Source organism: Heptranchias perlo, chromosome 1 (genome assembly GCF_035084215.1).
Source record: "Heptranchias perlo isolate sHepPer1 chromosome 1, sHepPer1.hap1, whole genome shotgun sequence".
NCBI classification, from domain to species: domain Eukaryota; kingdom Metazoa; phylum Chordata; class Chondrichthyes; order Hexanchiformes; family Hexanchidae; genus Heptranchias; species Heptranchias perlo.
Genome location: NC_090325.1, coordinates 11,674,492 through 11,702,307, shown reverse-complemented (window position 1 = coordinate 11,702,307; position 27,816 = coordinate 11,674,492). Strand labels below are relative to the sequence as shown.

The window sequence follows — 27,816 nt, the reverse complement described above, 5'->3', positions numbered from 1 at the left end:
CCCCCCTCCGCCACCAATGCCAACCACTACCATTGTAAAATCAAGCCCATGATCTTCTGTCTCAGAGCCAAGCTGACACTTAATGTGCTCTGAATAATTGGATTGGTTGCAATTCTTTGATTCATGTGTATCTGAGATAAAACACAAAAACAAGAACACCAGGAAAAGGATTAACTAAAGGAAGGAAATCTGCTAAGGACTAAGAAGGTTTGTTCTGGATAAAAATTCCGGAATTAAGCATTTTACATAAGCGGGAGCTCATCCATCACATTAAGTACCGTTGTGGAGATGTTTAGTGAAAGAGAAAAGCTTCTAGTTTAATCTTTTCTTAGGTTCTGAGTTTTTGGTTCTCGTTATGAAAACCCACCCTTTATGTTGGCCCGGCCTTGATGAAACCACTTCTGTGACAATTAAAAGTTATTCTTTTTAAGCACAACTGGCTGGTGTACTAAAATCAACTGCAGACACACAACACACAGCATCTGTGTGAAACCACCTGCTTTAATAGTGGAAAGGTTAAGTGCATTATTTCCTGTGTTACAACTCTTAAGTTAAAGGAGCTGGATTGATGTCAGGGGGAGATTGAGGGTTGCAGAGATATTAACAGCGCTGCTTATTCTGTGATATGGGAGGTACAGCAAGGGACTTAGCATTACTTAAAAAGGAGGCTCATCAGATGATTGGAGGGGAGGGGCAGTCCACAATTGAATAATCATACATAGACTCTGGATACACCGGCCTTGATGTTCCACATGGCCTTTTCTTGATCTGGACTTTCATGTGCTCTAATTACTTTCAGTTGATTGCATTACTTGTGCGTGACATTATCCTCAGGGTCAGAAGCTTGTGGGTTCAAGTCCCACTCCACAGACATGAGCGCATAACCTGGGCTGACACCTTAGTGCAGTACTGAGGGAGTGCTGCACTGCCGGAGGTGCCGTCTTTTGGATGAGACGTTAAACCGAGGCCTCGTCTGCCCTTTCAGGCGGACGTAAAAGATCCCAAGGCACTATTTCGAAGAAGAGCAGGGGAGTTCACCCCAGTGTCCTGGCCAATATTTAGCCCTCAGCCAACATCGATTAAAAAAAACAGATTATCTGGTCAGTAACGCATTGCTATTTTGGGACTTTGCTGCGCGCAAATTGGCTGCCTGTAAAGAAGGCGGCTCACCACCACCTTCTCAAGGGCAATTAGGGATGGGCAATAAAGGCCGGCCTCGCCAGCGACGCCCACACACCATGAACGAATAAAAAAAAAAGAGCCTGAGGTCATGAAAGTCGATATATAAATGCAAGTTCTTTCTTTTTCTATGTGACTCTTCCTTTCACCTCCGAAAATAATTTGCCAAATACTGTTTTGGTTTTCTGTGCAGTGCCCTTTTAATACGCCAGCTCGCTTGATTTTACGAAATTTGCACAAAGTCCTTTGATGCGCTGCATTTTCATTTCTGCCCCTTGTCAGTTTCAGAATCAGAGCGAGTACAGCAGGTTTGTCCGCTTGGCCTCTTCACCCACCCACACCCTTTTCATCTGGGTCCGCAATTTTGTCTGCAAAATCGGAGAAGAAGCAGAACTTTTCATGTCCCTTTACGACCCTCACGAGCAGAAGATAATCAGGTGAGAGTTTACGATTTGTCTTTTTTTTCCTTCGTTCTCAGGGATGTGGACGTCCCTGGCAAGGCCAGCATTTTATTGCCCATCCCTAGTTGCCCTGAGAAGGTGGTGGTGGCGGGGCCTTCTTCTTGAACCCGCTAGCAACCTTCTGCGATCTGTAGGCCTTGTTATCGTTTATCTACATATTGAGCAGAAAAGGTATACGCTGGATTATAAGAGGACGCAAGATCCACTGACGTGGAGTGGTTGGCGAAGCTGAACCTGAGACAATATCTAGCATTAAAAACCCAAATTCATGAGACGACTCATTGATGAGGAGGAGCCACTATACCTTCCTACTGATTTATGATAAAAGTAGACGAGACCTCTTAGCTCAGTCAGAATGGATAATAGTCAGATAGGACATCTTAATTTTGCTTATTGATGTTATCTGATGACTACTGAAAGAGACAGAAATCATTCAGATTCCTACTTCGTTCGCTAATCTTGTTTTATTACAAAGTCCGAATTTAATGACATTGGAGGCTTTCATGGGAACATAGGAATTGCTAGACGAGAAAAGACCAAGGTCCATCTAGTTCACCTTCCACTATCCTGTTAGTCGCATGATTCAATGATAATGGAGTTGTTGACTAATCAAGGCAATCAATCTCTAACAAGTAGTTTACAACAGACCCGGACATGACACGAGGAAAACCTCCAGTGGTGGAGAGCATTGGGAACCATAGGTCCAAAGTTACCTGTTCCTCCCAAGCAGGCTACACTTACCACGTGTCATGTCTCAAATTACTCATGTACTGTACTCCAAAGTGCTATTTTCTGAAAGAAATCTATCTAATTAGCCTTTGAATAAATCAATACTGACTGCTTCCACCGTCTCCCCAGGGAGCCTGTTCCAAAGATTGACCACTTGCTCACTGAAATATTATTTCCACAATATTGTTTTTAATGGAATAATTTTTTTTTGGCAGCAACAGTTGAATGATCGAAGCTGTCTGTCTGTGTAGAAGATAATTGAGCTGAGTAGTGGTGAGCAGTGCCATCTCACCTAATCTACTCTTGCAAAACCTCAGGGGTTCTTCCTAAACAGGCGGTGTTATGGTTCCCAGCTGTGCTGAGTTCATTTTGAATTTCTATCTCCCAGTTGCTTACACAGCATTGCAGGTCACTTAACAAGGTCAATGGAGAACCTTTCGTTTCCTTGGATGTTGTCAGCTACTGTGGGATGAAAATGAATTGCGTTCATGAAGATTTATTCTTCCCAGTTTTTCTTTTCGTTAACATGACGAGAATCTTCACAAACATTTAACAATGGGCCGGATTCTGCCGTGAAAACAACGGTGAGGCTAACAGCGCTCAAAGTTATTTCTGTGCAAATCGGACAGCAACTTCCGGCGACTGCACGTGCACAGTTAAACGCGGAAATCCGCAAGTTGCTGTACCAGACGTCCTGCTCCTCCGTAAGCTCCGCGAAGATGGCATCTCGCCGTCTGACTCGTCATTCAAATGAATGGAACAGCGTGCAGTGACGTCGTAGGTACAGACTAAACTCGCCGCAAAAGGTTAGGGCTTGTCCATTCTGATGTAAGTACCCTTTTAACGACGTGCTAAGTCTTAATGACCATCAAACCACCTCCCTGGCACTGAAAATTAACTTTAACAAGTGTGGAGTCTCATTCCTTCAGATGTTAATTATTGTTGGACATTTTTTTAAAAAATTAATTGTTTTAAACTTTTTCTTCCTGTCTCTTTTATCTCTGACTCTTAATTCAATCTTTCTTACCCTCTCCTTATTTTGCTTTTTCTACCTGATCTGACATTGAATTAATTATTCTAACTCACACTTCCTGGTTCACTCCCTGTACGGCTTATTAACGAGCTTCAATCGATTGGTTAAGGAGATGCACAGTCGCTTGCCCCGTTCACACAGGTCCCAGATGCCCTGTAGAGGGGGCCGTGCTTTTTGTCTCTCTAATTTACAGGAAGTTGCGATGCAAAAGCTCCTAGAAAGTCTATGGGCAGGTGCAAGTCCAGCGTTCGTTCGCTGCTCACAGCAAAATCCGGCCCATTGTCATCACATATTCATGGCTGTAGGAAATCTTACTCCTATTTTTCCTCTTCAATTTCCTTCCCTTCTTCTCCTGAGGGTGTTGACTCTCCCACTAGGACAGGGCCCTAAGGGTGGCAGTCACTCTCCAGTGCCTTGCCCAAGTGGCCTGTATCCATCAGAGTGCTGGCAGGCCACATGACCTTGGAGGATATCAAAGCCCAGCCAGATCCTGTACTGCCAAGGGTTGTTGCAGATAATTGTTCATACCCACATCCCGGAATAGATTAATTTACGCAGCACAGATCGGGGATTGAATCTGGGACCTCGCTGGTCACGTGGCTCTTTGATTTACCAGTTCTCTTTAACCTTTGCCCAAGACAAATTCGAGACTGTACTTCTGAGCCAGTGGGATGGATTTAAGCTGCTGTGCTACAAATAGTACACATTACAAACTTTAACACCATGTTGACGTTACCCCCAAACAACTAGAGATGAAATCACTTTTGAGGTCTCTGCAGATTTGAAGATCTGACTTACAAAGACTCTTCCGAACCCAATCTTGCTTTTTGATATTCTGGTGGTGTTGCGACAGGTTAGAGATGTCCACGCTAGCTTGTTGCACTTTTGAGCGAGTTGCAAAAGACCGTGTATAAACTGCGATCTGGGGATGGTGGGGCTACAGTTCGGGTAACGAAGCTGTCAATTGCTGAGGGATGTTCACTTCCAAGGCTCAGGCTCTGAGGTAACAGATGGCTTATTTAAGTGTGATCAGATCTTTAGTGATAATTTCTGTTTACAACAACTTTAGCGTCAAGGGAAAGCAGAAATCTCTTTATGACACTAAAGTTGGTGTAGGAACGCAGCCTAAGAAAATAGTTATGATGTATATAGGTGTAGCCTAATTAGGGAAATAAGGAGAAATGAATCTGTTAGCATCTCACCAGCTTCTGGAATCTAGACGACTACCAGTGTTAATAAGATTGCACGTAAGGAAGGGAGGTTGGGTGGTGCGGTGGGTTAGGACACTGTCCCCTCACTCTTAGCACCAAGGTTCCCATCTGCTCTGATTGATGGAATACAAGTCTCCTCTCTCTGGCTGCAGTAATTGTAAGGAAAATTAGTTAGAATCGGCCTCAACCTACTTCCTCCTGGGCTTTAAATCGCAGCATAAAAACGACTATAATTCTGCACAAATTGGCACCAGCTTGTCAGTATCGATCAGACAGGTGATAAGGATGGCTGGTGTGGCAAATGGGAAATGTCACACAGATGCAGTACAAGGTGGTTTACTGTGGTTGGGTGGAAGCACATCGGGCCACGAAGTGGGAGCTTTTCTTTGCGTTTAACTCACGCTATGCCCTATCTGGGAGTGCTGATACCCTGGTTGGGGTGAGGGGGTGTGGGGAGGAAGGATTTTCCTGGTTGCTGTGTGTTTGTTTCATTGTAAACATAAGAAGGTTTTTCTGTGTTCACTGTTTCTAGCTGAGGTCCGAGATCTCTGCGCTCCTCCGATTCTGGCCTCTTGCCGATTTTCTTCACTCCACCATCGGAGGCCGTGCCTTAAGTGCCCTAAGCTCTGGAATTCCCTCCCTAAACCTCTCCGCCTATCTCTCCTCCTTTAAGATGCTCCTTAAAAACCTATCTCTTTGACCAAGCTTCTGGTCACCCGTCTTAATATCGCCTTATGTGGCTCAATGTCAAATTTTGTTTAATATTCGCTCCTGGGAAGTGCCTTGGGACATTTTACAACGTTAATGTCCCAAGGTGTTGTTGCTGTTGAGTCATGAAGGAAATGCAGCTAAGATTTTTGCAGGACATTTTCCCGCTATGTTTACAAAGTTCCTAACTCGTAGTGGCCAGGAAAATCTTCCCTTCAGTGCCCAGAATGGGATGGCGTTCTATTTCTCAGCTTCGTAGGCACAAAAATTAACTCCCAAAAATTTATGAATGTATATAATTGTGTGCTGTCCACTTCAGATCCTTTACTTCTCCACATTCATATTTTCAAAATCTGATGTCTCGATTAGAAAACCCTATTGCCAAGGCCCGGCCTCCAATTTGCTGAGACATGGTTCCACAATACCAGCTGCCCTCTGCTATCTCACACAAGTGGCTATTCTTCCACATGCAATCTTCAGGAAACTGAGGCCCTAAAATCCCTGAGGGCCCATAGGACAGGAGTAGGTCATTCAGCCTCATGATCCTGATCTGCCATTCAATTAGATCATGGCTGATTTGCACCTCAACCCTATTCACCCCCCCACCTTTAACCCATACCCCTTTCCCCAACAAAAATCAATCAATCTCAGTATTGAAAGCCTAGATTGACCCGCCATCCACAGCCTTTATGTGGGAGAGAGTTCCAGATTTCTACTACCGTTTGTGTAATGAAGTGTTTCCTAATTTCCCTCCTGAACGGCTTAGCTCTAATTTTAAGATTTTACCCCCTTGTTCTGGATTCACCCACCAGAAGAGATAGATTCTCTATATCTACCCTATTGAATCCTTTTATCCCAAATGGTCATCGCCGAAGACGCAGATGCCATCCCAAATTGCAGGGATTGAGTCATTGCCGTGGCCGGACCGGGCATTTCAGTGTTGACCATCTTGTACCACCGGTCAGAATTCTGGCCTGCCATCCGACCAGGGGTGCGGGACTTCAGTTATGTGGAGAGACTGGAAAAGCTGGGGTTATCCTCCTCAGAACAGAGAAGGTTAAGAGGAGATTTAATAGAGGTGTTCAAAATCATGAACAGTTTTGTTGAGTAAATAAGGAGAAACTGTTTCCAGTGGCAGAAGGGTCGGTAACCAGAGGACACAGATTTAAGGTGATTGGCAAAAGAACCAGAGGCGACATGAGGAAACATTTTTTATACAGCGAGTTGTAATGATCTGGAATGCTCTGCCTGAAAGGGCGGTGGAAGCAGATTCAATAGTAACTTTCAAAAGGGAATTGGATAAATACTTGAAGGGAAAAAATTTACAGGGCTATGGAGAAAGTGCAGGGGAGTGGGGCTAATTGGATAGCTCTTACAAAGAGCAGGCACAGGCACGATGGGCCAAATGGCCTCCTTCTGTGCTGTAACATACTATGATAATATGACTATGAAAGGAGGCCTAGCAAGGGCCCCAGCAGAGAGAAAAAAATTCTGAATCTACTGCTTCATGTGGAGCAGACGGACCTCTTTGGGATGGTAATTAATTGGTCTGCTCTGGGAAAATCTTTTCTTGGGAAAGGTTTGTGGCTTCCTCAAGGCTCTCAATGGGAGTCATGCCAGCTTTCAGCTGATGTCTGTTCCCTTCGTGCCTTAAGAGGCCACAATTTTCTGGGGGCGCCCAGGGACTTTGTCCGTGTATGTTCTCTTGACATGTGACGGGGCGGGGGCTGGGGCTGGGGGTAGGCAAAGATCTGCCCATGGCTCCCTTACATATAGTTAAAGAGCAGTTTAAATAGGGCGGAACTTTGATGGAATGGGATTACACCCCAAGCTCCTGGCCCTCCCAGAGCCCAGGAAATTTGAGATGTCAAATATTGACAGGCTGATTAACTGGGAGCGTCATAGTCGAGCTCTGTACTGCTTTCACCTAATGTCCACTCACGTGTAGAACACTAGGAGTCATTGGATAGCAAGCAGGAGCATCAAACCGGGTTAATATTTCCCCTCCGCAGCCCAAGGTTACGTCAACCATTGTCTTGTTTGAGATTATCTAACTCAGCACAGACCAGGGCTTGAGCCTGGGGAAATGAAAGATCTCCTGGCACCGTTTGAAGAAGAGCAGGCGAGTTCTCCCGGTGTTGTGACCAACACTTATCATTCAAGCAACACCAGCAATAATAAATGTGATGGCTCGTTCATTTCATTGCTATTTGTGGCACCTTTCTGTGCACAAATTAGCTGCTGCATTCACCTGCATAACAACAGTGGCTGTGCTTCAAAAAGTAATTCATTGGCTGTGAAGTACTTTGGGACATCCTGAGGAGAGGAATGGCACTATATAAGTGCAAGTTTCTTTCTTTCTTCCTCTCTTTCTTTCTTTCTCAGTCAGAACATCATTGCTTATCCAGTATACAGTGCATTCTGGGAAGGATGCTCATGATATGCCGATCCTGAGTTGAGATCATTTTGGTGGGCCTTCTTTTTTTTAAATTCTTGGGATGTGGGCATTGCTGGCAAGGCCGGCATTTATTGCCCATCTCTAGTTGTACTTGCACCACTTCTTCTTCAACCACTGGAGCAGTTTTGATACAACTCAGCAACTTGCTAGGTCCCTGAGAGGGCACTTAAGAGTCAACCACGTTGGTTTGGGTTTGGAGTCACATATAAACGAAACTGGGGACGTACGGCAAGCTTCCTTCCCTAAAGGACATTAGTGAACCAGTTGGGTTTTTACAACAATCCGAACAGCTTCACGGTCACTTTTACTGGTACCAGCTCTTTATTTCCAGATTTTTTTTTAACTGAATTTAAATTCTCAAACTGTCATGGTGGGATTTGAGCTCACGTTCTCGGGATTAGTGAACCGGTTGTTTTTTTTACAACAATCCAGTAGTTTTCACGATCGTTTTCTGGTGCTAGCTCACAAAATTACCTTGCTGTGGTGGGATTTTGAACTCACCACCACCTCCAGTTCATGCTGATATTGGATTACTCTGCTCAGACCAGTGATTGAGCCCAGGAGATGGGCCTTGGTCATGAAACAGCTCGATACTGCATTTGTAATGGAAAGACAAAAGAGTTGGTTGATTGGAGGGATGAGATTAAATGGGCTGGGGGACCCTGCGGTCATCCAAACCCACCATCCCAGCCTGTGTTGCAGAGTTCCAGAATGAACAATGCATTGTCCCCCTGAGCTCTTTTTAAAAAAAAACCACAATTACTTAGTGCTGTGCAATGACGAGACGGTAGATCAACCCAGTTTATTCCCACTATTTCCATTCGTACATTGAAAGTTTACAAATTACACCTGTTCACTCATAGGTGCAATCAAGCTGAATGGAATTATGGGTATCACGCTGGAATGGGTGTGAAATTAAACTTGAAGAGTTTGGTTAAATTTGAAGAAGATTGAAGCAAACATATTTTTTTTGTTTAAAAAATTCTGATTAAATGGCTCCGACACACACAGGAGAGAAAAAAAAATTGGGGACTATTTATTAGAACAATCTTATGGAAAATACAATCAAAAAAAAAATATATCACTACAGAATACAATTTGAAACTGTAATTACCAAGAGTTTAGGCCTGACACACTCCAGAATATTTCCCATTTGTCACTGTCAATTTTCATGCTTCTTTTGACTCCACTGGAACTGATCAGCTGCTGATTTAACAAAACTGAAGGAACAAGCTAGTTCAGAAATTGTGGCTCATTTAAAGGGGCAGCAACCTGGTCACTGGGGAGGTGAGAATTGTCATGCAAGCAATGTGGTGGTGCTTCCATAGGACAGTGGGACGTTCTGGCATGGTTTGCTTCACTTTGTCACACAGGTAACTAGAGAAACAAAAAAGGCTTGCCTAACATTTTTTTTGTAAAATCAATGCCCCTTTAAAGTTTTCATTTTGGGTCTGCTAATACGTATATTTTTTTTATTCATTCGTGGGATGTGGGTGTCGCTGGCAAGGCCGGCATTTATTGCCCATCCCTAGTTGACCTGAGAAGGTGGTGGTGGTGCAGGTGGGCCTGCTTCTTGAACCGCTGGCTGCTGTATGATACAACTGAGTGGCTTGCTGGGCAACTTCAGAGGGCCAGCTGAGTGTCAGCTATGCTGAGTGTGGGGCTGGAGTCACATATAGGCCCAGGCTGCGTAAGGACGGCAGGTTTTCTTCCCTGAAGGGCATTCCTGAACCCAGTTGGGTTTTTACGACAATCTGACAGCTTCATGGTCACTTTACTGATACCAGCTTTTACTTGCAGATTCGTTAAACTAAATTCAAATTCTCAAACTGCTGTGGTGGGATTTGAACTTACGTTCATCAGGATTATTAGTCCAGGCTTCTGGATCACTAGTTCAGTAACATAACCTCTACGCTATTGTATCCTTCATAATAACGTCAATACTGAAGCCATATAGGGGAAGGCTTTTTGGGACGCCACAAAGTGGAAGGATATGATATGGGGAGCCTTAAAGGGGAAGGATACTATTCAGGGAACCTTAAAGTGTCAGGTTACTAAATATGGATGTAATTGGAATGCATTTAAGCGTGCCTCAGGCAAGACTAGAAATCATAAGATTTTTTTCCTATAGGTTAGTGCATATGTGGACTCCCAGCAAAAGTTACTGATGTGTTTTTGTTATATAGTTTTGAAATCAGGAGAGTGTGAGGGCATCTCAGAGATATAGGGGGGATTTCTAACCTAACTCGCCGGGCAGGAAACCCACGGGATCGGGCGGAATACCGGTTCTACACCCCGTCTGATATTGCTGTCCGCTGACTTCAATGGAGAGCAAAATTGGGCGTGGTGTAAAACCAGGGTTGCACCCAATCCCGTCAGTTTCCCGACAGGTGGGTTAGGTTAAAATTGCTCCCATAGATGAGACAATAAACAATGCAAAAAAGATAAATCCAGAACAGGGTGTTAAGTTAAATTTTGACAGTAGGACAAACTGGGCACAACTTCAAATTGGCAAAAAGAACATTTAGAAGGGTGGTGCACCATATAATAGGTGGGGTGAGCACTGTCTGGTCTGTCTTCTCCCTCAGTTATTGTCAATTATGTCAGGACATTCTTCACACAGAGATGTGGAATGGACCTCCCAGTGGTGAAGGCAATGTCACAGAGATCGTTCACTAAAATACTGAATGCTGTGCTGAGCAGGATTTAGATTTGTTTCTAGAGGCACTAGGATGTACTGAATGGAATTCTTCATCCATTTCTAACTTTGAAAAAGGAGCCAGACAGCTATTTGGTTAGGAATGGGACATAAGAATGCTGCACAGCTGCCCTATTTCAATTATGTTATCGCAGCATTCAATGTTGTTGCTGAGAAATTCAGCAGTGATATCCAAGCTTCAGAACGAGCAAAATCAGTTTTTAGAGAAAACCTTGCTCTTGATCTAAGTACGGACCTGAATTCCACATGTTGGGGGATAGATTGTATATTAGATAAATATAGACTGAGATCTTCAAATACATCATGGCACACCCTAGGACCCTAGAAATATGATCGATGGAAAGCAAGCAGCCAGATTTGAATATTGGAGTTTTATAATTGAAATTTTATATTTTTTCTTTATTTTGGAATATGTTCTGAATGGTTGGAGGCAGTTGAATTTTTTCATTCATATGTATCTGAGGGAGACTACAAAAACAAGAACAGGAGTTCAAGAGTTAACCTATTTAGTAGAATGGGTCTTATACTCTATAGAGTTTAGAAGAAGGAGAGGTGATCTCATTGAAACATATAAGATTCTGAGAGGGCTCGACAGGATAGATGCTGAGAGGTTGTTTCCCCTGGCTGGAGAGTCTAGAACTAGAGGTCACAGTCTCAGGGTAAGCGGTCAGCCATTTAAGACTGAGATGCGGAGGAATTTCTTCACTCAGAGGGTTGTGAATCTTTGGAATTCTCTACCCCAGAGGGCTGTGGATGTTGAGTTGTGAGTATATCCAAGGCTGAGAGCGATTAGATTTTTGAACTCTCGTGGAATCAAGGGATATGGGGATCGGGCGGGAAAGTGGAGTTGAGGTCAAAGATTAGCCATGAATACTGAATAGCAGAGCAAATATCTAAAAAGAAAAAGAAAAACCCGTAAAAAGAAATTTTAATCTGGGACAATCCAGATGCACCAATTCATGGCATGAACCCGTGGCCACTATTGTGGGAGGCAGGTGCAGGTCCAAGGGGCCGTATGGGCTGCACCTGCTCCTATTTCTTATGTTCTAACCTAAGAGAGAGATATCCTGGGAGAACAGTACCGTCATTTGATTAAAGAGGTGAGGTCGAGATGGAAAGTCTTGACTTTTAGCAGCAACTATTTGGTAACAATTTAGTCATTTTGTAGTGATGTTTGAAGAAGAAAGGATGAAAGTTTGGTTAATATTTCCCACAATACAAATCCACTCTCTGGCCTGTTGGAATGGTCTGTTAGTTCGATAATTGTAGTGTGAGGGATTGGACACAATAGGGTTAATTTTCAGCTACATTTCCTAAGCGGTAATCTGGTGGTGGGGATTACCTGCCTGTTGTAGATCCCGCCCAATCTTCACCCCATTGACACCAATGGGAATGAAAATTGAGCAGGTTCTACCATGGGCGGGTGATCTGCTCCGTCAGTTTATCGTCCAATCAGTGAAAGTGAAAATTACTCCCCATCACTTCAATGGTGAATAAAAGATTTAACCATAAAGGAAGGAAAGGTAATGAATATAGGAATACAACAAAGAGCGTCCTTTGGAATCAGCCAGACTCGCAATGGAAAGTCAAAGTACCTAGGGGGTCATTGTGGACATTTGCAGAACTTTCCTTTAAGAGATTATTTCAATGGGGTAGAATCCATTATGGAGCAGAGTACACATGCTCTATAGGTGGTCAGGTGGGCTGTGCCTAACCTGGACATCCTTGATAGATATTTACAGCAGAAAATAAGGAAAATAATGATTTTCTTTTTCAGGTAGAAGCATGCGACTCTCAAGTTTACTTTGATAAAAGTAAAGTTTCATTAACAAAAATTTTTTCTTATATTTTCAGTGAAAACTATTTATTCCGTTGGGCAAGTACTGGCCTGCCGAAGGAAATTGAGATGCTAAATAATCTAAAAGTGGTGTTCACAGTAAGTATCATATAGAATAACATGGAATTTTACAGCACAGAAACAGGCCATTCGGCCCAACAGGTCTATGCCGGTGCTTATGCTCCACACAAGTCTCCTCCCATCTTACTTCATCTCACCCTATCAACATATCCTTCTATTCCTTTCTCCCTCATGTGTTTATCTAGCTTCCCCTTAAATGCATCTATTCTACTCACCTCAACTACTCCATGTGGTAGCGAGTTCCACATTCTAACCACTCTCTGAGTAAAGAAGTTTCTCCTGAATTCCTTATTTAATTTATTAGTGACTATCTTATATTTATAGCCACTAGTTATGGACTTCCCCAAAAGTGGAAACATCTTCTCTACATCTACCTTATTGAACCACTTCATAATTTTAAAGACCTCTATCAGGTCACACTCAGCCTTCTCTTGTGTCGAGAAAAGAGCCCCAGCCTGTTCAGTCTTTCCTGATAGTTGTACCCTCTCAGTTCTGATCTCATCCTTGTAAATCTTTTTTACACTTCCACCAGTGCTTCTATATCCTTTTTGTAATATGGAGACCAGATGTTAAAGTAAAATGCCAATTTTAAAAAGTTGTCCCTCTGTGCCTCTCCCCCTTCAAGGAATCAGATAGGTGGCCTGTTCCTAGACTCTAACACTATTGTATTTAGTTCATGAGAGGATCAACCTTCCCTGTTGACAGTTGATTGTGGTGATGGAAAGGACATGATTTTCTTCAAATTGATGAGCTAAAATGGCCCAAGTGTCCCTTCTAGTCTGTATTTATCTTGTGAATATCCCTTCAGTTTTCTGCACTGATCTCTCTCTGGCTTTCCAACACACTTCTAGGGAAAGCACATCAACTCTCAAATGTTGTAGAGCGGTGAAGGAGGATGAGAAAGGACACCACATCATGGTTGCAGTCACATAAGATATTGTTGGTTACTTTGACCAGGGCAATCTCAGTCTCGTGGTAGGACAAAAGCCAGACAGATGAGATAAGTGGGCAGGGAGTTGAGTAGCAATGATATAGAATTATAGAATCGTACAGCACAGAAAGAGGCCATTCAGCCCATTGTTCCTGTGCTGGCTCTTGGAAAGAATTATCCCATTAGTCCCACTCCCCTGCTCTTTCTCCATAGCCCTGAAAATGTTTCCTTTTCAAGTATTTATCCAATTCCCTTTTGAAATTTACGATTCAATCTGCTTCCACCACCCTTTAAGGCAGTGCATTCCAGATCATAACAACTTGCTGTGTAAAAAAAAAATTCTCCTCATCTCCCCTCTGGTTCTTTTGCCAATCGTCTTAAGTCTGTGTCCTCTGGTTACTGACCGTCCTTCCGGTGGAAACTGTTTCGCCCTATGTGCTCTATCAAAACCCCTCACAATTTTGAACACCTCTAATAGATCTCCCCTTAACCTTCTCTGCTCCAAGGAGAACAATCCCAGCTTCTCTAGTTCTTCTGAAGTTCCTCATCCCTGATAGCATTATAGTAAATCTCCTCTGCACCCTCTCCAAGGTTTTAACATCCTTCCATGACATGGTTAAGTACCTTAGAGAAGAAGGCTGGTTAGAGATTGATTGATAGTTAGAGAAGACAGAGGAGTTAATATATATATATAATATATATATATAGAGAGAGAGTTATTGGCACCAAAACAAAGGCCATGCTGTGAAGAATTGGAATTGTTACTCATTTACCTTTTGATCTTTTTGTTTTAGGATTTAGGAAACAAAGACTTGAATCGGGAAAGGATATACTTAGTGTGTCAGATAGTACGGGTTGGGCGAATGGAACTGAAAGAAGCCAATGCCAAAAAGGTGACTCAAGGATTGAGAAGACCATTTGGAGTTTCAGGTACATGGAAAATTGATTATTTGCACCGTATGGAAGAACTGGTATTTACTTGGATTCAAATATCAAGGAGCCGGTAACATATGCAGCTAATGAACTTTCAACTGGAAGTAATTAGAAGAATTGACAGGAACAGGAAAAGGCCTAGTCACCTTTAGCCATGCCTCCCAATCCCTTGTCTCAATAGAAATGCATTTAGGAGCTAATTCCGTGATCCTGCATTTCCCGGAATCAAGATCAGGGCTACAATGTTGCAGGTCAATCTCCAGCCCTGCTGGGATTGCGGGATCATGGAATTAATCATTTAATTGCCTCAAACTGATATATACAGTCCATTTCAATGACCTTCTCGGATAAATTACAAATCTGTTCTGCTGGGCCGGACCTTGCTGGAGTGAGGCATCTCATGTTGTGCACTGTTAGTTAGACTTTTTCCTGCATCCTTCAGCTCAAAATGTTTTGCGCCCAGGCTTGTTGGAAGTGTGAGCTGATAATGGCATGGGGGGTGGGGGAGACAACCGGGCATCTGGGACCTTAGTGAACGGCGGAATCAACACTATATCTCCTTAACCAGTGAGTTTTAAGGATGGAGAAATAAACAGAGGAACGACTGAGAAAGAAATAGGGTGAATTAGAGTCAAATCAGGTACAGAAAGAGAAATAAAGAGAGGGAAAGAAAGAGTGCATTAAGAGAGAAAGGAAAAGTAAGAAAAAAAAAGTTTTAAAATTTAAAATTTTACATTTTTAAAACAACACCTGAAGGAATGAGACTCCATGCTTTTAATTGTTCACTTACTGGGCCACAGAGATTGATTGTCAGTCATTAACAATTATCACGTTTTTAAAAGGGTACTTACGCTATTAATTGCAAGACGTATCTTTCTGCGGTGAGTTTAATGGGCAATTAATGTGCAAATCCAGCAAATTCTTAAAAATAATGGGGGAGGCTAAGGGCGAGATGCAGTTTGTGTGAAGCAAACGGCTGAGCTGCGTAAATCGACCAGCAAGTTCTGGAAATTCGATACGGAAGGATATGGTGGCCTGGGAGAAGGTGCAGCACAGATTTACTGGGGTCATACCAGGAGTAGGGCTCTGAGTTATGAGGAGAGGTAAGAGCAATTAGGGCTGTATTCTCTCAAACTGAGAAGACCGAAGGGGGATTTGATTGTGGTGCTCAAAATGATAAAATGGATTAGACAAGATAAGCATAGATGAATTCCACTGGCAGTAAATCGAGGACAAGAGGCCATGATCTCAAGATAGGCGAGGGATTAGAGGAAAGCTTTTCACCCGGAGATTGGAATGTGCAGCTCTTTATCATATCTATGCTAAATTGATTACAGCCTTTAAAAAGGTTTCGGATAATTCCTTGAAGAAGGAGGTATATAATGGACGGTCGATCCGCTATCACCCGTCTTACATCATTGCCGAAAATTAAAATCACGCCCTTTGATGCGTGGTGTAGAAGTGAGGGTTTCAGCTTTGGGACAAGTTCTGGGGTAGGGAAGCTGGACAGATGGACGAGCTTCACCGAAACCAAACTGGTACCAACATTCTCATAAGGAGAGTAAATATAGCAGCTGGAGAGGATTTGAACTAGCAGAGAAGCCGGCAAATCAGCATTTCAAAATAGATAACATGGGGGAGTAGGGAAAAGGTTAGGTTAGCGGAGGTGGAAAATTTAGGAGTTAATCAAGATGCTAAATTAATAGAGGCTAAGGGGATCAAATGGTGGGAAACCTAAAGGGGGAAAAGCAGTCAACCAAATAAGTTGTCTCTGTACCAACGCCAGGAGCATTACAAGTAAAATAGAGGAAATAGAAGCATAAATCCATTTAGGCGCTATGATGTGGTAGCGGTTCCAAGAGATCTGGCTGCAGCCCTGGCAAGATTGGGAGTTCAATGTACCAGGATTCAGGATTTATAGAAAGGACAGAGAAAATAGGAAAGGAAGAAAGAAAGAAGGAATAATTTGCCTTTGTATAACATCTTTCATGTCCTCAGGAACAGCCCTAAGCATTTCACAGCAAGTGAATTACTTTTAAAGTGTAGTCACTATTATTATGATGCAAACTTGACAGTCAGTTTTTCTTATATGTTTGTTCTTGGGAGATGGGCAATGTTGGCAAGGCTGCATTTATTGACCTGAACTGCAGCAATTCTCGTGATGATGGTGTTGGGAAACTGCAGGATATTGACCCAGTGACGATGAAGGAACAGTGATATATCTTCAAGTCACGATGATGTGTGACTTGGAAAGTAACTTGGAGGTGATGGTATTTCCACAACATTGCTGCTCTTGTCCTTCTTGGTGGTAGAGATCGTAGGGGAGGGAGGTGCTGTTGAGGTAATCTTGGTGAGTTGCTGCAGTACATCCCGTAGATCGTACATACTACAGCCACAGAACGGGGTGGTTATTGAGTTAAAGAAGGAAAGACTTGCATTTGTTTAGCACCTTTTACGACCTTGGGGTGTCCAAAAGTGCTTTACAGCCAATGAAGTACTTTTGAAGTGTAGTCACTGTTGTAATGTAAGAAACATGACAGCCAATTTGTGCACAGAAAGGTCTCTCAAAATGCAATGCGATAATGGCCAGATAATCTGTTTTAGCGATGTTGGTTGAGTGATAAATATCAGTCAGGATGACAGCGAGAACTCCCCTGCTCTTCTTCGAAATAGTGCCATGCGATCTTTTACGTCCACCTGAGAAGGTAGACGGGGTTTCATTTTAATGTCTCATCTGAAAGACGGCATCTCCGACAGTGCAGCACCTCCGCTGTACTGCATTGGAGTGTCAGCCTGGATTATGTGCTTGCATCTCTGAAGTGGGGCTTGAACTCATAACCTTCTGATTCAGAGGCGAAAGTGCTACCAACTAAGCCACGGCTGACACCATCAGTACAGTGGAAGGGGCACCAATCAAGCAAAATGCTCTGCCCTTGATAGTTTCAAGCTTCTTGAGTGTTGTGGCTGGACCCATCCAGATAGGTCCTACATCTGCAATGACCAGTTAATCTCTTTTATGGTGTTTGATGAAGGAGGAATGTTGCCCAAGAACATCAGGAGAACTCTTTGTTCTTCTTTGGAAAGGTCTTACGGATCACTTACATCCAACGTAACAAGCAGACAATGCTGCACTTCCTCAGTACTGCACTGACGTGTCAGTGTAGATTCACGTGCTCATGTTATGGAGTGAGGTTTGAACCCACAGGCTTCTAACTCGGATGGGAAGCTTGAAACCACCAAGACTGCATTATAAAAACGAGACCGAGAACATAATGAGGACAAAGAGGGAGCATGATAAGAACTTGCAATTGGTGTATGGAGGATACTAACAACAGTTTTTATAAGAAAGGGGATTTTAAAGAAGAGATGAGTCCACGAAAAGCAGATTTTATGGGTATAACAATAGAGGATAAGGACATAGTGGGATTGTGAAATACTTTTCTTCGTACCTCACAGTGGAGAAGGAGGATATAATACCAGCGTTACAGGAAAGACTAGAGATTAGTGAGGAGAAGGAAACTTACAGGCATTAGTATAAACAAGAAAACCGTAACGGATAGAATAATAGGATTAAAATCAAACAAAAAATCTGGCCCAGACAGATAACACCCAAGGGTTTTAAAAGAAATAACAGTGGAATTCAGTGCATTGATTATAATCTTCCAAAGCTTGCTACATTTAGAGCTGGCACCTGAAGACATCAAGTCAACAAACGTTACACCATTTAAGCAGAAAAAAAAGCAGGAAGGGTTTAGCCAAGTAACTACAGCCCTGCGAATTTAATATCAATAGTGAGGAAATTGCTAGAATCCATCATCAGGGACAGTGTAAGTGAATACTTGGAAAAGAGTAAGCTGATTGGTAAGAATCGGTATGGTTTTGTAGTAGGAAGGATGTGTCTAACTAACGTCATAGACTTCTTTGATTTTTACTTTTAAAGACACTCGCAAGGCTGCATTTATTGCCTAAACCCATCTACTGGCAACAGCTGAGTGGCGGGCTAGGGCATTAAGAGTCAACCACATATAATGTGGACTGGAGTTACATGAAGGGCTTGTGGCAAACTAATTAGATTTTTAAACAATTCAAGCAGCTGTCAAGGTCGGTTTATCTGGAGCTAGCCAGGCATATTACCAGGATTATTGAATTCATTTTCATAATTTTTTATGATGGGATATGACCTCTTGATCATTGGGTTGCGAGTTCATCATCATCATCATCATCATCATCATCATCATCATCATCATCATCATCATCATCATCATCAACAACAACAACAACAACAACAACAACAACAACACATTTATATAGTGCCTTTAACGTAGTAAAACGTCCCAAGGTGCTTCACAGGAGCGATAATCAAACTAAAATTGACACTGAGCCAAGAGACATTAGGACAGGTGACCAAAAGCTTGGTCAAAGAGGCAGGTTTTAAAGAGCGTCTTAAGGAAGGAGAGAGAGGCAGAGAGGTATAGGAAGGGAATTCCAGAGCTTAGGGCCTAGGCAGCTGAAGGCACGGCTGCCAATGGTGGAGTGGTTAAAATCGGGGATGAGCAAGAGACAAGAATTGGAGGAGCGCAGAGATCTCGGAGGGTTGTAGGGCTGGAGGAGGTTACAGAGATAGGGAGGGGCGAGGCCATGAAGGGATTTGAAAACAAGGATGAGAATTTTAAAATCCCGGACTGGGAGCCAATGTAGGTCAGTGAGCACAGGGGTGATGGGAAAGCGGGGCTTGGTGCGAGTTAGTATGCAGGCAGCAGAGTTTTGGATGAGTTGAAGTTTATGGAGGGTGGAAGAAGGGAGACCAGTCAGGAGAGCATTGGAATAGTCAAGTCTGGAGGTAACACAGGCATGGATGAGGGTTTCAGCAGCAGATCAGCTGAAGCAGGGGCGGAGATGGGTGAAGTTACGGAGATGGAAGTAGGCGGTCTCCTACACTTTGGTAGAGTCACTACGGTGGATAATTGAAGAGGAACGATGGGTGCCGTATTCCTGGACTTTCAGAAGGCATTTGATAAGGTTCTGAGCAAGAGTTTTAAGACCAAAATTGAGATGTAAAGAATCGGAAGCATTTACTGGCATTGATAGGAAAAAGATTAGGAGGTGGGAAACAGAGAGGGTGTTTGAAATACTGAAGGGAACTGACAAGGTAGGTAAGGGATGACACTGCCTTCTGGTAGGGAACTTTATCTTAGAATTCACGCTAAACTGGTTAAAGACAAATTCAGGGGGAAAAAAAGTCTTCACACAAAGGCTTGTGAACATATGGAACACACTTCCTCAGAAGTCCATGGATGCAAAATCAATTGAGGTGTTTAAACAGGGGATAGATATTAACTTGGAAGATAAAGATATTAAGGGAAAAAAGGCAAAAGATTGCGATTAAAAATATAGAGCTGCCATGGCTAACAAAATGACAGACCAGCCCGATGGGCAGAATGGCCTTCTCCCATTCTTATGTTCTTATGCACTGTGAGTATGAGATCAAGCATCAGTGAAACTGGGATGTGGAGGAGCCTTTTTCTTCTATAGCCTCCTGATTATATGGAGCAGACTCCCAGCAGTATCTGCTAAGTTATGCTGATTAACTTCTTGAGGACAGAACTGAATAAATATATGGTTCAAAAAGAATAAGCATAGAAAGAAAAAAAAACTATATTTATATAGCACCTTTCACATCCTCAGGATGTCCCAAAGCACTTTACAGCCAATGAAATACTTTTGAAGTGTAAGCACTGTTGTAAGGTAGGAAAGTTGTGCACAAATAACAATGTGACAGATAAACTTTTTTTTAAGTGGTGTTGGTTGAGGGATAAATATTGGCCAGGACACCAGGGAGAACTCCCCTGCTCTTCTTTGAAATAGTGCCACAGGACCTTTTACATCCATCCGAGAGGGCAGATAAGGTCTCCAAGTCTCTGGGGTGGGACTTGAACCCACAACCTTCTAGATTCAGAGGTAAGAGTGCTACCCACTGAGCCACAGCTGACACCTATGATGTGTATCATGATGTCATGAAGGAAGAGATGACCAAATACTCAAGCGAACATGCTGGTTCCAATGAGACTGGAACCTCAGAAATGTAATTTGTGAGCAATCAGAGCTAAGTAATGGAGATGTTGGGATGGACAGACATTTTAGAGTTTTTCTTAATTACCAGAAGGGTTAAGATTGAGATTAAGTAGGGCATGGTGTATCAGATAGATTAGATTCATCGTCACTGGGTCAAAATCCTGGAACTCCCTTCCTAACAGCACTGTGGGAGAACCTTCACCACACGGACTGCAGCGGTTCAAGAAGGCGGCTCACCACCACCTTCTCAAGGGCAATTAGGGATGGGCAATAAATGCCGGCCTCTCCAGCGACGCCCACATCCCATGAACGAATTAAAAAAAAGATTGCGGATGGTTTGTGGATGAAGTGAATGGCTGATGATTTCTTAAGCCACATGTTCAAAAAGCCAGCAGAAGTTACAAGCAAATGATAGAGTAACCTTCTCGAAGCAAACAAAAACTAATGGAATACAACCCAGCAGGGGGAGCCCAGGACATGTGAGTCCATATTTCTTATACGAATGACAAATATTGTCAACACATAGTGAAAACAAAGCCTAAAGTCATTGAGGAGGTCTGTGATTTTTTTTCATAGTTTGGGAAAAATTCCAAAAATATCCATCTTAGAGGGAAAGCATACATGCAATACTACACCCAGAGTTGATTCAACTTCGGTTCATTCTTAATGGATTTGCTTACCAAAGACCTGAATAAAGTACATAGAAAGAAAAATGAAAGACGTGCATTTCTGTAGCGCCATTTACAACCTCAGGACATCCCAAAGTGCTTTACAGCCAATGAAGTACTTTTGAAGTGTTGAAATGTAGGTAACATGGCAGCCAATTTGCGCACAGCAAGGTCCCACAAACAGCAACGTGATAATGACCAGATAATCTATTTTAATGGTATTGGTTGAGGGGTAAATACTGGCCACTGGGGAGACCTCCCCTGGATGTCTTCGAAATAATGCCATGGGATCTTTTACGTCCACCTGAGAGTGCAGACAGGGCCTCGGTTTAACAGCTCATTTGAAAGATGGCAGCTCTGACAGTGCAGCACTTCCTCAGTACTGTCAGCCTAGATTTTATGCTCAAGTCTCTGGAGTGGGGCCTGAACCCACAACGTCCTGACTCAGAGTGCTACCACTCAGCCACAGCTGACTGTATTGTGTAGCTTTGAATTGTAGTGGTTTTGGCGACAGTCACACCGGGGACGAGAGAGTGTCACTCTAATTCCATTCTGCACCTAGGTGTTGGTTCGTCGTCCATGACAACTATGTAAGATAAATAATACGACGCATGAGCCATTGCAGTCAGTGACAAAACATGAAATGGGGTTTTACACTCTGACCAGAAGTGCCACTATGCCAACCGCACTGTTCTAGTTTACTTGGCCGAAATATGAATGAATATTGCCGTGTCTTGCTGACAGCCCTTAGACAAGCCGGCCATTTTGGGGCTGGCTATTAGTTGAGGCTGAGCTGTCGGCCTGCTCTCAATGGGCTAGCAATGTGTTTTCAGAACTGCTTTACATAGAATTACGTAGAATTTTACAGCACAGAAACAGGCCATTCGGCCCAACTGGTCTATGCCGGTGTTTATGCTCCAGGCGAGCCTCCTCCCTCCCCTTTTCATCTAATCCTATAACTCTATCACCAGGGAAGGTCTGCGATCAGAACGGCAAAGTCCTAATGAGATTTTTGCACTGACCATGCGTGGGCAATGGCATTAAAGTTGGATTCGCAACTTCGGAGAGAGGTTATATGTGCAAATCTCGCACATGCGCATTTCCCCATCATTACACAATCTGCACTACAGTATAAATAGGACAACGGAAACTGTCAGATATCAGCTGCTTCAATTTGAAGTGATAAAGCATATATATAAAAGGCACATGATGAGGTTGTCAAATTTGCGCACGCTATGTCAAATCAGAAGGCGGTTGTACATTATCTGGAGAAAGCTCCTCAAATATTTAATGAAGGGCTCTTAGCCATTTCCTCCCACGGCGAGATGTGACATTTGTCTAAAAGGGAACTGGATGAATATTTGAAAAGGAAGAATATGAAAGGCTATGGGGAAAGGGAGAAGACGTAGGATTAGAGTAGACAGTTCCTTTTGAAGAGCTGGCACCAGTACAGGCACCGTGAACTGAATGGCGGGCTCCTCTACTGTATGTCCTATGATTCTATGTTTATAAGGGATTAGCAGCTCATAACCAAAACCCTGCTGCCCGTATCCTAACTCGCACCAAGTCCCGTTCACCCATCACCCCTGTGCCCGCTGACTTACGTTGGCTCCCGGTCCACCAACACCTCAGTTTTAAAAATTCTCATCCTTGCTTTCAAATCCTTCCATGGACTCCCCCCCCCCCCCCCCCCCCCCCCCTGTCTCTGTGACCTCCTCCAGCCCTACGACCCTCCAAGAACTCTGCGTTCCCCCACCTCTGTCCTCTTGTGAATCCCCCACTGCTTTCACCTCACCGTTGGCGGCATGCTTTCGGCTGCCTCGACCCGAAGCTGTGGAATTCCCTCCCCAAACCACTTTGCCTCCCTCTCCTCCTTTAAGACGCTTCTTAAAAACCTACCCCTTTGACCAAGCATTTGGTCATCTGTTCTAATGTCTCCTTCTTTGTCAATTTTTTGTCAGATTACACTTCTGAGAAGTGCCTAGGGATGTTTTACTAGGTTAAAGGCGCTATATAAATGCAAGTTGTTGTTGTTGTAGCATTTGGGATCCTTTCAGACTGATCCGGTGAAATATGGATGATTTGGCAGCTAACATGGTTTCAGAAGACCCTGGATGATCAACCTCCTTGACATTTTTGAAGTGGTGCCCCAAGTAAACATTGGAGTACCCTATGATAATAGAACTAGATTTCCAGGTAGCTTTTGACAAAGTTCCACATGAAAGGCTACTAAACAAGCTTAAGGCAGTGGGTGTCCTAGGTAAAACCTGGAGGTGGTTAAGGAATTGGCTAAGGCAGGGGAAGCAGCGGGTACAAGTTAAGGGAGGCAAGAGCCCTTGGGATCGGAGGTGGGGCCCCTACTGTTTCAGAGATACATAAATTACAGAGATTCGGAAACACAATGTAGGATGGCCAAATTGAAAGATGATGACTGAACTAGGGGGCAGTGGATGTACCAGCCACGGTAAACATAAGAAGGACCCAGACAACATTTGCAAGTGGGCAGAATTATGGCAGATAAAATTCAATACAAATAAGAGTAAGGAAGGACTTACAAAATTGAGGAAGAAAATGGACGACATGCTGATTAACCATTAAAAGAAAGAAAGTAAGAACTTGCATTTATATAGCGCCTTTCACGACCTCAGGATGTCCTAAACCACTTTACAGCCACTAAAGTACTTTTTGAAGTGAAGTCACTGTTGCAATGTAGGAAATGTGGCAGCCAATTTGCACACAGCAAGGTCCCACAAACAGCAATGTGATAATGACCAGGTCATCTGTACTTAGGTGTTGGTGGAGGGATAAATATTGGCCAGGACACTGTAGAGAACTCCCCCGCTCTTCGCAAAATAGGGGGGGGGGTGATCTTAAACCCCAAGAACGGGTGGGTTGGGGGGCGGGTGGGAGTTGAAAATAGTTGTTTTTTGGCTCGCGACCGCAACCCGGCTTTATTTCCGGGTTTAACGTTGGCCCGGAAAAGTACAGGCTTCCCACTGGGAATGCAAAGTCCGAAAATTTTGCGGTTGCGACCCAAAAAAACAACTATTTTCAACTCCCACCCGCCCCCAACCCACTCGTTCTTGGGATTTAAAATCACCCCCAGGATATTTTACGTCATGGAGGTGTACATTCATATAATGGGCTCTTTACTGGTGAAACAGTAGAATTTAAGTCTGAGGCCATCATGCTGATGCTATATAGTTTATAAGCCCTGCTTTTAACTCGGGGTGGGTGGGTTGCGGGCGGTCAGCAAACTCCCGCAGACAGATGAGCCTGAGGCCCGGGCTATTTTAACTCCCGAGCTTCATTTACCCTTCTCTGAACTGTCTCCCGCCCGATGCCGGTGGGAAAGACATAAGAGCTGGCGGTGGGGGAGGGGGTGGAGTTCGCCAGGGACCCAAGGGATGCGGTGAGGGGGGGTGGGGGCGCTGGGTGGGGATAGGGGGGTCCGAGACAATCACGGCCGGAGGAAGGAGGGAGAGAAAGCCCAAGGTTTCCTCACAAAGACCAACTCCTGCTCCGTCTGGACCAAAATGAACCTTAAGAAAACGTAAGAGGAGCACTTATCTGGGCCTCTCCTGGCCCGATGCTAATTGCCGACAGCTTCGCGTTCCGGCTTCCCGATCCTGGGAGTGAAATTTGCATCGTGACGTCGATGGTGTCACCGGGCCGTGACTTTGCCATTTTAATAAGGTCCCTGCCTGACCACGTGGCGGGCAGCCTCCATTCTGCCGGAATCCTGGAGGTTAAAATGGCGTAGGGGCAGAACGCGTTGGGAACAGGACGCTAACGTACCCCGCTATTTTAACTACTCTCCTGTCCCGTTCATGCAGAGCGGGCTGGGTTAAAATCAGGACCATAGTTCTTGAATACTGCAGTTCTGGTCACTGAGCCACAAGAGAAACACCCAGGTCCAGGACGATGCACAGAGGAGAGCCTCAAGGTCGATCCCGACCGTTGAGGGACTGAATTATGAGGAAAGTGTCTTCAGCTGTCTAGGTTCTACTCTCTGGAATTCCCTCCCTATCCATTTCACCTTTCCATCTCTTTCTAATCCTTTAAGATCCTTCTTTAAATCTTTCTCTTTGACCAAGTATTTGATCACCCCTGTTTCTCCTTGTGTTATCTGCCAGTTCTGCTTCCTACTTAATTCCCCTCTAGAGTCCTCTGATTGCTCTAAAGATTATTCAGCTAAAGTCATGTATCATTAGATTGTAATTTTTGGCTTTAATCTTAACAAAATCTAACTACACAATGATCACTAGATCCCTAGTGTTCACTTACTTCCAGTTTCCCAATCATTAAAAGTAGGAATGCAGGTTAACAAGGCCGTAAAAAGGCAAACAAAGCACTGGGGTTCATTTCTAGAGGAAGAGAATTGAAAAACAGAGAAGTTACGTTAAACTTATATAGAACCTTGGTTAGACCACACTTAGAGTTCTGTGCACAGTTCTGGTCTCCATATTACTATAAGGATATAGAAGCACTGGAGAAGGTGCAAGAACAGATTTACAAGGATGATACCAGAAACGAGAGGTTATAACAGTCAGGAAAAACTGAACTGGCTGGGGCTCTTTCCTCTAGAAAAAGAGAAGGCTGAGGGGTGACCAAATATAGGTCTTTAAAATTATGAAGGGGTTTGATAGGATAGACTTAGAGAAGATGGTTCCACTTGTGAGGGGAGTTCAAAACTAGGGGTCATAAATATAAGATAGTCACTAATAAATCCAATGAGGAATTCAGGAGAAACTTCTTTACCTAGAGAATGGTTAGAATGTGGAACTTGCTATCAGGTGGAGTGGTTGAGGCGAATAGCATAGATGCATTTAAGGGGAAGCTAGGTAAGTACATGAGGGAGGATAGGAGGAAGCTCGTGTGGAGCATAAACACTGGCATAGACCAGTTGGGCCGAATGGCCTGCTTCTATGCTGTAATTTCTATGTAATTCTGTGTAGTTGTGGTGGCACTCTAGATACTAATGGGTATAAGCACATTCCTGCCACCATTTTGTTATTGCACTAATTGCATCAGTGACTTTGTTCTGCTTCTCGAATATCTGGGAGGCTCTTTCAGCATGTGTCTCGCACAGGACAGGAGACAAAATTTGGCTTCTCATCTTCCACCTCTAGCCTCCAACCTTTCTCTCTGTTGCAACCTTGGTTGTTCCTCTCTTTTACCAATACCATTATTTTCATTGCTCCTCTGAATTTTCCTCTTTTGCTCCTCTTAAGTTTCAAATATGTTGTCCGATATACTCTTCCTCTTATCCTAAACTTGTCTTTTTCTTTGGCTCAGTGTAATTTTTTTGTCTGATTACGCTCCTGTGAAGCGTCTTGGGACGTTTTACTACGTTAAAGGTGCTATATTGCTGTTGTATTGCAGTGAAGACATTTGTAACGTCTCCAGCTCTCACTGATAACTTCCCAGGACCTCAGCTCTGTGGAGCTTCAATCCTTCATTTTTGATGCCAAACCCAAGCTTGGCATCATCTGTCCATGACTTAATTTACAGGCGTCAGCCGTGGCTCAGTCGGTAGCACTCTCGCCTCTGAGTTAGAAGGCTGTGTGTTGACTTGGGACTTGAGCACAAAGTCTAGGCTGACACACCAGTGTGGTACTGAGGGAGTGCTGCACTGTCAGAGGTGCCGTCTTTCAGATGAGACATTAAACCGAGGCCCCGTCTGCCCTCTCGGGTGGACGTACTGGATCTCAAGAGCAGGGGAGCAAATTATTTGGTCGTTGTCTCATTGCTGTTTGTGGGAGCTTGCTGTGTGCAAATTGGCTGCCTCATTTCCTACATTACAACAGTGATTACACTTCAGAAGTACTGCATTGGTTGTAAATTGCCTGAGGTCGTGAAAGGCGCTCTGTAAATGCAAGTCTTCCTTTTTTTTCTTTCTCTCTCTCTCTTTCTCTTCTTTCTTTCCTTTTCAAGCACAAAGACATCTTTCCCCATACGGAATAATAATATCTCTCCCCTATCTGTCGTGCCTTTACCTAAGCATTGTATAGATGTAGCCTGAGGAACACTGTCCAGTCAGCGAGCCTTGACCAACTGATGAACAGACAGGACAAAAAAAACATTGGTTAGCTGTATGAAAAGAAAGAAATGTGCTTGGTTAGAGAATATGGATTTGTTGTTTTTGATTAACTAATTACGGTTTAATGGGAACAAAAAGGCTCAGTTAATACATAATTAATTATTAATGGGGTTGATTATATGTTTAACCCTGAGGACTGGAAAATGGTTTCAAAGCACAATTCCAAGTGCAGAAGTTGACTATAAACCTACTGGGAAATGCTAGTTTCAGCAGAACCTCCAAATATTGCAGAGAACCTTTCTGTTACAGTACCTCCTTTTCTGTAGGTGTCGAAACGTACTGGGGTACATAGGAACAGGAATTGAATTTTTCAATTGATCCCCAGTCTCAATTGATCCCCAGCTTTTTGAGGGAGCGAATTCCTGATTTCCACTACTCTTGGTGTGAAGAAGTGCTTCCTGACATCACCCCTGAATGGCCTAGCTCTAATTTAAAAGACTGTGCCCCCTTGTACTGGGCTCCCCCACCAGAGGAAATAGTTTCTCTCTATCTACCTTTATCAAATTCTTTAATCATCTTAAATACCTCAATTAGATCACCCCTTAATCTTCTATACTCAAGGGAATGCAAACCTCGTCTTTGCAACCTGTCCTCATAATTTAACCCTTTTAGCCCTGGTATCATTCTGGTGAATCTGCGCTGCACCCCCTCCAAGGCCAATATATCCTTCCTGAGGAGCGGTGTTCAGAACTG

General features: G+C 43.5%; 1 protein-coding gene across 2 annotated transcripts in view; it reads left to right on the top strand.

Moving 5' to 3' along the window:
• LOC137316523 (dedicator of cytokinesis protein 2-like) overlaps nucleotides 1–27,816 on the top strand; it is a 1,021,473-nt gene that overhangs the window by 166,207 nt on the left and 827,450 nt on the right. The window contains exons 8-10 of one of the 2 annotated variants that reach the window (XM_067980505.1): nucleotides 1,468–1,616; nucleotides 12,353–12,434; nucleotides 14,142–14,277. In XM_067980505.1, the coding sequence (XP_067836606.1) occupies nucleotides 1,468–1,616; nucleotides 12,353–12,434; nucleotides 14,142–14,277 (367 nt within the window). Of the gene's footprint in view, nucleotides 1–1,461; nucleotides 1,617–12,352; nucleotides 12,435–14,141; nucleotides 14,278–27,816 lie in introns of both variants that reach the window. The other variant, XM_067980471.1, reaches the window with a different exon arrangement.